This window comes from Chionomys nivalis, chromosome 5 (assembly GCF_950005125.1).
Source record: "Chionomys nivalis chromosome 5, mChiNiv1.1, whole genome shotgun sequence".
In the NCBI taxonomy this organism is placed as follows: domain Eukaryota; kingdom Metazoa; phylum Chordata; class Mammalia; order Rodentia; family Cricetidae; genus Chionomys; species Chionomys nivalis.
This window is the reverse complement of record NC_080090.1, coordinates 87765601-87778391: the sequence shown is the minus strand read 5'-3', so window position 1 is coordinate 87778391 and position 12791 is coordinate 87765601. Positions and strand designations below refer to the sequence as shown.

Genomic DNA, 12791 nt, shown 5'->3' with positions numbered 1-12791 from the left:
TTAAACAAGTTAACCAAGTTGAAAATTGCCTAGAAAGGCCCAGGATCTATGCTTGGCCTCTCCCAGAAGCTGGACAGGGCTTGTCTTCCTTACAGCCTACAAGAACAAGCACACACCCAGGTCATAACCTCTGCTTCAACTGACCCCACACACAGCCACACAGCCAACCCCACCACCACCCCTGCTGCAGAGCAGCTTTCTGACCACAGCCTGAAGGTTGGCTTTAGGATGTGTGGATGGCAGGGGTGTAGTATCTGGTAAACTCTGGGAGACTGGGAAGTGATTTTCAGACTACATTGTATAGAATCAAGTCTTACATACCTTTAGTAATTTCCTCGTGATTTGCCACCTTCTCGGCCATAACCCCGTGCCCTAGATATCCTGGGAAGCTGGAAGGGGTCTGTGCTGCTCTGGTCAGCTCTGAGTGGGCAGTTGGATAAGTGGTTAAAACCAGGAAATTCCATGTTTCTCTAGAATGTTGGTGGGACTTTCCCCTGGCCACACCTGGTGATTTCCTGCCAGCCCCACCCCATCAGAGGGAGGAGAGGCAAGAACAGGCCCCGTGCTTGTTGCCTTGGCTGACAGATTCACCCGATAGTAGCTTGACAGCTAGAGGCCCTGAAGTGGCTTCTCACAGCAGGGCCAGGAGGGGCATCCCTGAGGGCTCCACACTCCGGCTGGCTTGTGTGTCACAAGTTTCCACCTGGCAAGAGTACAGGGGACTTGTACTTGCTGATCACCCAGGGCTTGGAGAGGACAGAAGCACTTGCTTTCTCTAGCAAATCACTTAGCTGCTGCTGCAGGAGTCTCCTACCCTCTAGCAAGGTGACTCCTTTCAACGGGGCTGCTCCAGCAGTCTAGAGCAGTGCTTTCTCCGCTGTCCTAAGGCCGCCACCCTTTAATACAGTTCCTCATGTTGGGTGACTCCGACTGTAACATTTTGTTGTTACTTCATAACTGTAATTTTGTTACTGTTATGAATTGTAATGTAAATCACCTGACATACAGGACATCTGATATGCGAACCCCCAAAGGGATCACAACCCACACATTGAGGACCACTGGTCTAGAAAGTCATCTGAATGACTTTCATGATCGGAGTACCCCTCTGGCCCCCCAGGGATACTGTTTTGGCCATTGAGGTTTACAGGATCACCTTGCCTATCCTCAAGGCTGCTCACTTTCCCTGGCTAGCCTAATTAATCTCTTTTCCTCAGGGACTTTCACATCTTCTAACACAAGAATCAAGCCTAGCATCTCCCATGAAACAGGCCCGGTGTGCTCAGGGCAGAAAAGGAGAAGCCTAGGCATCTTATCCCAGAGATGTGGGGTGCTGGACAAGGTGGTGAATGCAAGGAGATACATACTAAGGAAACAGTGGCTTTGTGGACCTCGACTGGGCAGCAGGAAGGGCTGTCAGGCTTGCTGGGTGCTCAGAGTTAGGCAGAAAAGGGGAACTAGTTCAAGCCTAGGAAGCAGGGGCAGAGGTGCTGAAGCATGACAAGGGCATGGACAGTTCAGGGCGCTGTACTTGGGATGCTAGGGAGAACCAGCAAGGCAGAACTGCGCTGCTAACATGGTACTTTACCAATAGATTCTGGGAGGGAACTTCCTTGGTGTGGACAAAATAGAGGACTGTCCTGCCCACTGTATGGAAAGTTCAGGAGCCTGGAGAGAACAGGGCATCCATATGGGGCCTTGCTACATCTTCCCAGGCCCAAGGAATCATAGAAGTAGTGGCAATCCAAAGGCAGCATAGGGACCAGAGGCGCGCGCGCGTGTGTGTGTGTGGCAACTCTGGGAAAAAAACCCTCATGTCTGCTACTGATGGAAGCTGGTGTGGTAGAAAAGGCTGCTACATCATCATCAAAGCCACCTCCTAAAAAGGACTTCTCATTTAACCTTTCTCATAGGATTGGTATAAAACAAAGAGATGACATACTTGGTTCCCAGTGGGTTTAGAATAGGTATTATTTGGGCAGAGTGGCACATCTGTGGTTCCAGCTTCCAGCAAGGCTGAAGCAGGAGGTTCATTTGAGCCTAGTAATTCAGAGTCAGCCTAAATAGGGCAACTCAGCATGCATGAGGCTGAGATTCCATACCCATTAGTAGCTGCTGCAACCCCCCCCCCCACACACACACATTGCTTTCCAGTACCTTAAAAGTAGGAAAGAATCGGGGCAGGGAGGTATTTGTGTGTGAGCTTGTTTATAGGGCTGGGTACTGGCTGTACTTAGTCACAGAGGCTAAATGACAAAACCTCGGAGCCTATAGCTAATTGACACCTTCACTACAGCCAGAACTAGTACCCTTGCTCTTCCCAAGCAATGGGAAAGGGGCTGTGGGTGCACTATCCAGGCCCCCAAGGGACCTGATCCTTGTGTAATTATCTGTCATAGTCTAATCTGGAAGTGTGTTTCTTTAAGACCCTGCCTTTAATTTAGCCGAACTGAAAGAAACAATTGAAAGTGAGTTCATTCCTCAACAGCCAGTGCCTGTCTATGCCTACCCTGGTATCTGCTGCTCCTCCTGAGACAGGATCATGTGTCCCTTCTGCTGGCACTGCCACCTCCACTTGAGCTATGCAACTCATCTGTCCCTCCAGACTGTCTCTCCCCGGGTCTGCCCGCAGAGCGAGCAAATGTGCCTGCACTCTGTCTGTCTGTAGAACAAACCCTGGTCCTTGACTCCTCTGGACGCTCCCAACTCTCGGAGCTGCTGGGTCTTCCTTCTCTGCCGCCTAGTCCACTCTAGTAAGATTTTATTTCCCATCTGCAGAAAAATCCTTTCCTTTTGTTTCCTTTCTTGAGGCAGGATCTCTCTATGTACCAAGAAGTCCCATCCCCAGCCCCTCACCCCCTTTGAGACAGGGTACCTCTAAATAGTCCTGGCTGCCCTGGAACTTGATAGGTACACCAGGATGGCCACAAACTCACAGGATCTTCCTGTCTTTGCCTCCCAAGTGCTTGGATTAAAGGTGTGCTCCACCATGCCCCCCCCCCCCGCCCCATGCTTCCTTTCACACCTGCCTTACCTCATCCCCATGTCACCGGCCATTTAGCAGTTGGTCCCTTCCTTTGTCAAGTGCTTCCTTTTCCTGGTTGCTGTGGTGTGTTCCCTTTTGCCACCTAGGTGCTGGGCTTACTCAATCTTTTTTTTTTTTTCTGGATCCTTCTTTACCAGATTTCCCCTTTCCATCTATACTTCACATCAGAAATCTCAGTTTCAATTCAACTCTTACATCTTCCCACTTGTGTATCTTTTGGTCGTCTCAGCATGGCCTGCCTAAGCAGAAATCTTCATTTTCCATGTTTGATTTCAGACCACAATGGCCTTCCCCCTTTAAAAATGGAGTCTTATATTGCCAAAGTTGGCTTTAAGCTGTGATCTTCTTGCCTCAGCTAATGAGTATCTGGGACTACTTACTGCACATGTCACACAGCTCCAAAATGGTCTTTCTTGTCCAACCCAGCATCATTTCACATTTACTTATTTTGCTTTTCTTATGTTGAGTAGGAAACAAGCTCTACTGCCTGTTTTTCCTGCTCAGCTCAGCCCTTGAATAGACAAAGTCGGTTATTAACTAATTGATTCTTTGCCACATGTAATATAGGGTTAGCTTCTGAGTCAAAGGAAACTTCCTGTCACTGTGGCAGCTCATGCTTGGAAACCCCAGCACTCAAGAGGCTAGAGCAGGAGGATGTGAATACGCCATGAAATCCTTTCTCACCTACCTTCCTAGAACAATGGGATCTATAAATGGATAATCCTAAATCCATACTCACCCAGTCTCTTGTTTTGGTTTCCATTCGGTTGAAATGCATTTATGTATTGACTGTTCACTGCTTCCATCAACGTCCTATCAGAATATATATAGAAGAGGGCCCCAAATCATGACCTTGGCTGTAGGATTCTCTAAAAGCATCTTTGGTGCTTTGCCCATAGCCTAAGAGCTGGCTCCATCTGAGCAACTCTGTGGTTCCAGGGATCTCTTCACATACTGCTGCCAGGGTGAGACCCTGTACCACAGGGTGGCAGAACAGTTTCAATTTTGACTTGCCTCAGTAACAGTGCTGCATGAGCATCGTTAACAGAGAGAGAGACGACAAGCTGGTAGAGCAAGAAGACGCTGAATACCAGGGACATAGCAGACAAACAGGAAGGTGTCTGTGCTAGGGCTGGGGTAGGAACCCCTGTGTTACTACTGAACACAGGCAATGCCAATAAACAGACTTGACTTATCCTCAGAGATATCTGGTATTATATTAAGCTCCCTAAAAACAAATGTTGGCCCCAGGCTTTGAAGAATTTATTCTAATTTGTTACCTCCCTTGGTATTTTGCTGCTTTTGATAACTAGGTATTTATTCATGACAAATGTCCACATTGCACAAGACTTGTGTAAATGTAAGCCAGACCAAATCCCAGCACAGAGAGGGGAGTGGGCATGAAGTCTCACTCCTAGCAGAGGAGTTATTAGCAGTTGTGAGCAGCTGGAAAGGGAGGGTCAATGCTCTCTAAGAGTGTGCCCCTGATAAGAAGACTATGCTCCAGTAGAAGGTCACATATCCAAGAATATTTGGGCAGCACGAATTAGCCTTGAAGGAGGGAGCAAAGCTGGGTGGGTATGGAATGGGGGGGGTTGAGTCTGGGAAGAACTAGAGGAGCCTTATGATCGAAACACGCTTTATGAAATTCTCAAAAAATTAAATATGTATGTACCTATGTACGCATGCACTTGTCCTTACTTGGGGCAGGAAGGCAGCTTGCAGTGTAAAAGGTTAAATAGCCCCACACAAACAGGAGCTGTGTGCATAACGGGACCAGGTACTAAGCTTGTTGCTCATACGCCATCAAGGAGGTAAGATAAGGACAACTGCGCTATTTTGAAAATTAAGCAACATCTTAAAAAATAATTCTCATGCTGGCTGTGATGGTGCACATCTTTTGTTCTAGCATCTGGGAGACAGAGGTAGGTGGATCTACGTGAGTTTGAACGAGCCTGGTCTACAAAGCAAGTTCCAAGACAACTAGGGCTACATAGAGAAATGCTGTCTTAGCAAAAAAAAAAAAAGTTTTCAAGGGCATAGTGGGACACTTTTAATCCCTGCACTCTGGATGTGGAAGCAGGTAGATCTCAGTGAATTTGAGACCAGCCCTGGTCTACAGAGTGGGTTTTGAGATGGTCAGGGCTAGAAGGGGAGACCCAGTCTCAAACAAGCAAACTATGTGTATGTGTAAGTGTATGTAGATGTACACCATAGACACACAGCACTCTGCAGACTCAGCTTTCTCACTCAGACGTGAAGCCTCTAAGAGACAAGTTTTGGGGGTTTCAGTACATGACTGGCTGGCCTCATTGCTTTGGGCTTCAGGTAACATATCATGGCAGGCACACGTGGTAGGGCAATGAGCAATATTGTATGAACTCTACCCTCAAGCTCACTTTCTACCAAAGCACAAAGCATCTCTAAGGGAAAGGATGCATTCCTGTATCTCCCACCCCATCAGCAGCAAGGCATGTTGGTCAGAACTTCTTCCAGATACAGGGGATGGCCAAAGGCAGACTGACTCAGAGATGTAGCTGTGAAAGACAGAGAACCATTGGCAGGGGCTGGAGAGATGGCTCAGCAGTTAAAAGTACTGGCTGTCCCTGCACAGGACCAGGGTTCAGGTCTCAGCAGCCACACAGAGGCTCACAACTGTCTGTAACTTCTGTTCCAGAGGATCTTATGCCCTCTTCTGACCTCTGTGGTACTGCACGCATGTACTACACAGACAAACTTGAAGCAAAACAGCCATACACACTAAGCACAAATGGTAAATCTTCAAATACAGAACCACCTGGCCACCCTTAGTCGTAGCTGGCAAAGTTTCCAACCAGCTTTATAGGTTTCAGTCTTTCAAGTGGGAAATCTGATCATAAAGACAGAAATGAATAGTCCTTATTAAAAACAAAAGGCAGGTTCTGTTAAGGAAGTTCTTATGGCCACAGACTGTCAACAGTATGCTAGAAGACTTCCTACAAAACCTCTGAGGTACCACACAGGGCCAAGTGGAGCCAATGGCATAGAGGACAAGAGAAGCCAAGGTCACCTTGTTCCTCCTGGCCACAGCGCAGGAGGAACTCTGGGTTCTGTTAGCGCAGTTTTGACTCAGTTCTTTCAGGGAGTGGGGAAAGGGAGATGACCTGCAGCAGCGGAACCTAAAAACGTATTTTATTCTGAAGTTGTGCTTTGGATTTTCCCCAATCCAACATCGGCTGAGTGAGTCTTAGGTTCACACAAAGCATCTTCAAGCATAGATACAATATTCCAGTTATCAACACCATTTTAAAGAACAGACCATTGTACACAAATGTGACATACAAATCAGACGCCACCACATTGCAGCTCCCTGGAAGATCTATGTTCTCTTCTGAACCGAAGTCCATGCACACCAGCCCTTCCAGTGGTCTGTTCATCCTGGTGCTGGAGGATTTCTCATCTCCTTGGGGACAGACAAGGGTGGCCTGAAAGGGCTGGCAGAGACCAGCATTTCCAGTTTATAAGCTGCTGGTGGCAAACTCCTCTACTTTCCAAACTGGGATGCTGGCAGCCCTACCCCACTTTTCTTCCCCAAAGATTGAGTCCACACCAGGGAAAGGATCCATGCCACGAGGGGCAGAGCAGGGCTCTTGGAAGCATCATGCTGGTTTCGGGTAAGCCTATCTGAGGAAGGCTAGTCGCCCAAGGCCTTGAGTGGCCGGCTCCTTTTGGCTTTTGGGTGTAAAAATCACAGTGTGCAACCTCAATTCCAGTTGAAGTGAGCTCTGCCGAGGAGGACTCTCCTCCTATTGGTTCCTACTCCTTTTAATAGGACCGTCTCACAGGCGTCAGAAGCACCAGAATAAGGAAGACAGTGAGGCTCCCAGAGCTGGGGTCAGTAGGGAACCACTTGTACACTGTCCAGTTCATTATGCAAATCAGCAGATGGACATCGACCAAAGGGATGACAAACACAAGTAATGTACAGGACTAAAAGAGAAGGCAAGAACAAAAGAATAGACCTACAGTATGGTCTTTAAGAAGCTCCACTTTTACCTTCTTAGAGAGTAGTGTCCTGGAGAGAGGATAAAGGGCAGGCTGGAAGCGTCTATCACTTAGATCAAGAGGAATGTAAGGGTGGGAGATCATTTCAGCAAGGAAACAGATCCTTGGGTCTGAAAGCCCCCCTTGGCTCAGGAGCAGTACAAGCCCAGGTCATTAAAAAGAGCAGTGAGAACCAGGCAGGCCAAGGACCTAGGGGTGTCCCTAGAGTCTGACTCACTCACCTCTCTAGTCTCCCTGGTGGTGCAAGTTATTCTTCTCATTAGTGACTCCTTCAGGCTCCCCATTTCCTTCACACAGAGAGAAACATCCACCGCCTTCTAAAGTTCCTACTACCAACTGCACATATTGGTCCAAAAGGATTTCTTCTAGCCCAAAGCTAAGAACATTCAGATTTTCCAACCTGAATGGAAACCCACCATCTCTTGAACTACAGAAAAACAATCAAGTTAAACAAAAGAAGAGCTTTCAAACCAGAAACCAGAGAAGAGTGAGCCTGAGCTTCAAAGAGCTGTTGGAACACATGGGCCTGAACCATGACTTCCAAGCCCTGGTGCTCTTGGGGAAACATGAGGAGAGGAGTGGGTGTTCGAGCCCCAGGCTTGCAAGTTGGCTAGAGCATTCCATGGTAGCTCATCGGAAGCAGCCAAAGGCAGGTCCCACAGAAAACATTCAATTCTTTACTTTTTCAAGATTCTGGTTTTGGAAAAAATAATTTGGACTTTGTAGGAGGGTCAAAGTTCCCTTAGTTGACCTTACTTGGGTAAGCAAACAAACAAAAAAACAGTCTCAAAGTCCAGGGTCTCTAGACTGAATGAGGGTTTTCCAAGCCCCTGTCCATCTCCAGAGACAGCCTTATAAAAAACTAAGCCAAGATGTAAACTTGTAATAGTTTTAATCTGGGAACAATTTTTGAATGAGCAGAGAGCAACTTAAATTTCTTTAATAGGATAGTGAATTTTAAAAGTTCTAAATGCCAAAAAAGGTGGGAGGAAGAGGACCCATTTCCTACCCTTCTCAAACCTGCCATAAACACAATAAAACTTGAAGACTTTTTACTCTAAAAGGAACTAGCTATAAAACTGTCTTATATTGGAAGACATCTTAAATGGAAAATGGTGTGTCAAAGACAAAGACAGGAACTGAAGAAAAGACTGTATGTTCAGAAAAACCTTTAAAAGCTCCTTAATAAGACTGGGCTGTCCTTCTACAGAATGGAGCAGAGCAAATGAGAAAACCAGTGATCAGCTCACGGCAAGAGGAAGAAGACAATCCCCACCCCACATCAGATCACAGGACTGACCCATTCTGCTAAATTTCTATGAGGACAACAGAGACTCCTGGTGGCTTCTCTGTGAAATGCCACAACAACAAAGACCAGAGACTAGAAAAACCTCTGTGTGTATGATGAGCGTGCATGTGCACGAATATATATTTATAGAAAATGAAAACTGGGCTATATATGATTTTTCAAATTAGTACTCAAAACAAGATGCCACTGAAAGCTAGGTGACTGCGACCAACCATCTGGTCAAGATATCCTCTATGGTACGAAGGGGCAGAGACATAGGCCCATGTCCCCATGTCTTGCCTTGGCAGATAAATAGCAACCTGATCATGGAAAACTTGTTTCTGGCTAACCTAAGAACAGTATGTACTGTAGCTGGCTGGATTACAACAGAGGAGAGCAAAGAGCTGAGGGAAGGGCCAAGAAGGGAAACGAAGTAACAAGGGCTTCATTCTCAAGGACTGGATAATGGGAAGGCTAATTCCTGTAAGAACAACTTAGAATCTAATTTTCAACTGAAGTCTCCAAGCTAGTTAAATAGGAAGATTTTAATAACAGTCAGTCTCCTTGTCTAGAACAATTAAGTTATACCCTCAGACAGTACAAGACTTGTCAGTGGACTGTGGGGAAGCTGATGAATTGACACCAGGGCTTGTGGCATTTGTTTTGGGGAAGACAGTTGGCTTGGGTCGTGTGGCTGGTGGTTTGACTGGAGCAGCCATCTTGACAGACTTGACAGGCCGGAAGGCGCAGGCAATGTCCCCAGCAGTACTGGCGCTGCGCTGGAAGGCAGGCTCAGGGTCCTTGAGGAGCTGAGTGTGCAGGGGGCTGGAGGGCTCAGATGTGGGGGCTACCACTGGGGAGGTCTTGAGGGGTTCCAAGGTGTCCAGGACCACATCAGGGGTGTGCTTAACACTGCTCTGCCGCTCTAGCTCTCGAAGCTCATTCAGGGCAGAGTTCATTGTTGCTTCAATATCCTGCAAAACAGGAAAAAGGAGGAAGTAAGTCAAACCAAGACAGATGTCCCCAAGGATCCTATTTCAACCAAATAGGCCAAGCTACGAAACCAAATATAAAATGCCTTATTTTACTTGGCCAAAGTCCTTGAACATATGAATGTGCAGAATGTGGAGAAAGGGGACAGAGAGACTTTCATCATCAGGAATTTAGAAAGAGTAATTGATGACTTCTGGACATGACAAGGCTGCTGCACACATCAACTCATACCATTTGTGGTTACCCTCACAGATCAAGCCAGCCACAATTCCAGCAGAAAGTGGGGAGGGGCCCGAGGCCACACCTCTATCAGAGGAGCTACTGGCAGTTGATGGCTGCGGAGGAAGAGTCACTCACTCTGGGGATGGGGCTTCTGGTAGGTTGACCGTGCCCCAGTAAGTGGCCCTAGACCTATGCATATATGCAAAGTATACAAATAAATATACTTCCCAAAACTATATAAATAAATAAACATATATGTTGAACTCAGGGAAGTATTTAAAAAGATAGTGACAAAAGGAAGACATGAGGTTGGGAGGAGGCATCAGGAAGAGTTAGAGGTAGTAGTGGATGACATGATCAAAATACATCGCATAAATATATTAAACTTAAAAACTAAGAAAAATATTAAAAAAGAAAAAGTAGCTGAGTATTTTCAACTTGAGTCCTTGGTTTTAGTGAGAGGTGCTGAAACGTCTCTGATGAAATGACATATAATTAAATGGAGGGGAAAGGTAATGAGCACACAGAAATTGATGATGTAATTCTCTGTGTTTCTGTGTATGTTTGAAAGTGTACACAGTGAACAAATTTTACAAAGCGGTAAAGATCAAATATAATCTTTATTTTCTTGATTTCAAGGCCAATGGTTAAAGGGACTATTCCTTCCTTCACAAGAGCTAAGGAAGGTTCAGGAGCCAAGCAAGTCCTTGAATATTTCTCAGGACAATGCTTCAATTTTCCAGCACATCCAAGTGTGCAACTAGAAACCGTTTCCTGCTACCCCGTACCATGAAAGGTAACCCAAGAGTGACCAAAAGGGGGAGCCAAAGCCCACATAGGTAAGTTAGCATCTACAAACCAGGAGGTACTGAAGACTTTAGTGTAGAGGCTCAAGGCAGAACCAAAGCATCTTTGTAGGCAAGCATCCAGTTAGAGTGCCCAGCTTCCATACCCTCCCTGAAAACTTGTGTTTAATACTGCACCCCACAGCCACCACAGGACTCCTCTTTGGGATCAAGAATACTTTCAGAGATTCTACGTTTCAAGTAAGCCCCAGGCTCCCCACTCAGGGTTTCCTATCTGAGGCTTGTGATGTATGATAGTGACTCATTTTCATCAATCACGTGGCATTTATTAGACTTTCTTCCCCTCTCCTGCAATGCCAGGGATGGAACCCAGGAGTCTACACATGCTAGGCCAGCATTCTGAGCCTGCATCATGGAGCTACACCCGTGGGCTTCTCAAATCTTTTAGAATGCTCAGGAAGAACTCTATTTCCTGGCTCTGTCCTGTAATGTGGGTAGTATGTTCACAGTGTCTAACACTTTGGTTAATGGCTGACCAAAAGAGGATCAAGGAGGATTCCCATGGTGTAAGGTAGATTGCTGTCAGGAACTTAAACAGGATAGAAGATGAGCAAAGCAAGACATCACAGGCCCAGGGCTCACCACTGGGCCTAAGAGGTTTATCTCCATAAGCAGAGCACCAACGAAACCAACAGAGACAATACAGAGCCTCTATTACCCTTTCCAGATTACCCCGGAAGAAGAGGCGAGGAAAAGGACAAAAACAAGCCCTTAGTTCCTACCTGTTCTAATGAAAATTATATAGCTGGGAGAGACGTCTGAGAGAACTGCTTGGAGTAGCCCCAGTAGTTGGATGTTTAGAGGTCGAGTTTGCTTTCTAATATTTCATGGAAAACAGAGCCATCAATGTGGTGCAGATGAAAAAGAAAGCCCTGCAGTCTGGGAGCTCATCTGCACTGTTACCTGGAACTGCGGGCTGGAAGCTTTCTACTACCTGAGCTTCAAGCAACAAGAGTACTTTGGGATCTTTAAGATAGAATCAGATGGTGGACTAATTACCTACAAGTATTAGAGATCAGCTTCATGAAATGGGGTGACAGGGACGGACAGAGAAATAGGACCTGGCCTATATTTGAGTCTTAGCTTCCCTAAAGTTGACTATTGTGTTTCTATCATCTATTTTTCTGTCTGTCTCCATCTGCCTACCTACCTATATATCTACCTATCTATCCATCTAATTTTTCATGTATGTGTTCTATGTGCAGAGGCCAGAGGAAGATGTCAGGTATCCTCTTCTAGTGCTCTCTACCTTATTGTAGGGACTCTTACTAAATTTGAAGCTTGTTATTTTGGCTAGGCTGGCTGACTGTTCAGCAAGCTCTAGGAATCTGCCTGCCCTTAATCCCCAACACTGGGATTACAGGCATAGAAGGCTAAACTAGCCTTTTATGTGGGTACTGTGGATTTGAATTCAACTCATCTTGCTTGTGTAGCAAGTGTTCTTATCTACTGGGCCATCTATCTCCCCAGACTCTACCTTAGTGTCTTAACACATGAAACTTGAACTAATGGACCTTAATCAAAATATTCTTAACTGCTGTCTTTAAAAGTCAACAGCCTGGCTGGGTGGTGGTGGCACACGCCTTTAATCCCAGCACTCGGGAGGCAGAGGCAGGCGGATCTCTGGGAGTTCGAGGCCAGCCTGGTCTACAAGAGCTAGTTCCGGGACAGGCACCAAAGCTACAGAGAAACCCTGTCTCGAAAAAACCAAAAAAAAAAAAAAAAAAGTCAACAGCCTGTAAACAGAATACGAGTAAGAAGACAGGATTCTATCAATTCCCCTTTCAGGTTTTGTTGGGGAGACAGGGATAGGCAGACTGCTCAGTAAGCTGTCTTGGCAGGTTCACATGTATGGTACTTGCTACACCCTCTAAAGAACATACAGAGGATTGGGCTGTTGTAAGTTCTGTTGATTAGCTGGGGCTGCTCTGAGTGTAACTGATGAGTGCAGACTTCCTACTTATTGTTCAGGGCCCCTCAGTTACCTGTGCAATGACTTCGGGGTCCATGGGTCGATGGTTATTGAAGCTTTTTGACCTTCCTGCAGTGGCAGTCTTCCGGATCTGTGGACTGTCCAGCCGGTTCTTCAGGGATGAATGGCGGCTGATTGAGTTGAGGTTCCCATGGCCGCTGATGGAACACTTATCTGGCCCTTCCTTGGGGAGATTCTGGCTCATGATGGGCTGAGAGGATGGCCGGCAGCTAGCCCCCACCCCCGGGGAGGAGGAGTCAGTCAGAGAACTGCCCAGCCCATGGTTGTCACTCCGAAAAGCTTTTCTGATGCTCCCAGATTCTGGACGCTTCCTTTGCCTTCAACAAACAGAAATGGCAT

General features: G+C 46.5%; 1 protein-coding gene across 4 annotated transcripts in view; it reads right to left on the bottom strand.

Moving 5' to 3' along the window:
• Positions 1–6200: 6200 nt before the first annotated feature.
• Srgap2 (SLIT-ROBO Rho GTPase activating protein 2) overlaps positions 6201–12791 on the bottom strand; it is a 219951-nt gene continuing 213360 nt past the window's right edge. For 3 of the 4 annotated variants that reach the window (XM_057769172.1, XM_057769170.1, XM_057769171.1), the window contains exons 22-23: positions 12445–12769; positions 6201–9352 (exon numbers count right to left, since the gene is read on the bottom strand). In XM_057769172.1, coding sequence (XP_057625155.1) covers positions 8969–9352; positions 12445–12769 — 709 coding nt within the window. In that variant the 3' untranslated portion in view covers positions 6201–8968. The remainder of the gene's footprint in view (positions 9353–12444; positions 12770–12791) is intronic. The other variant, XM_057769174.1, reaches the window with a different exon arrangement.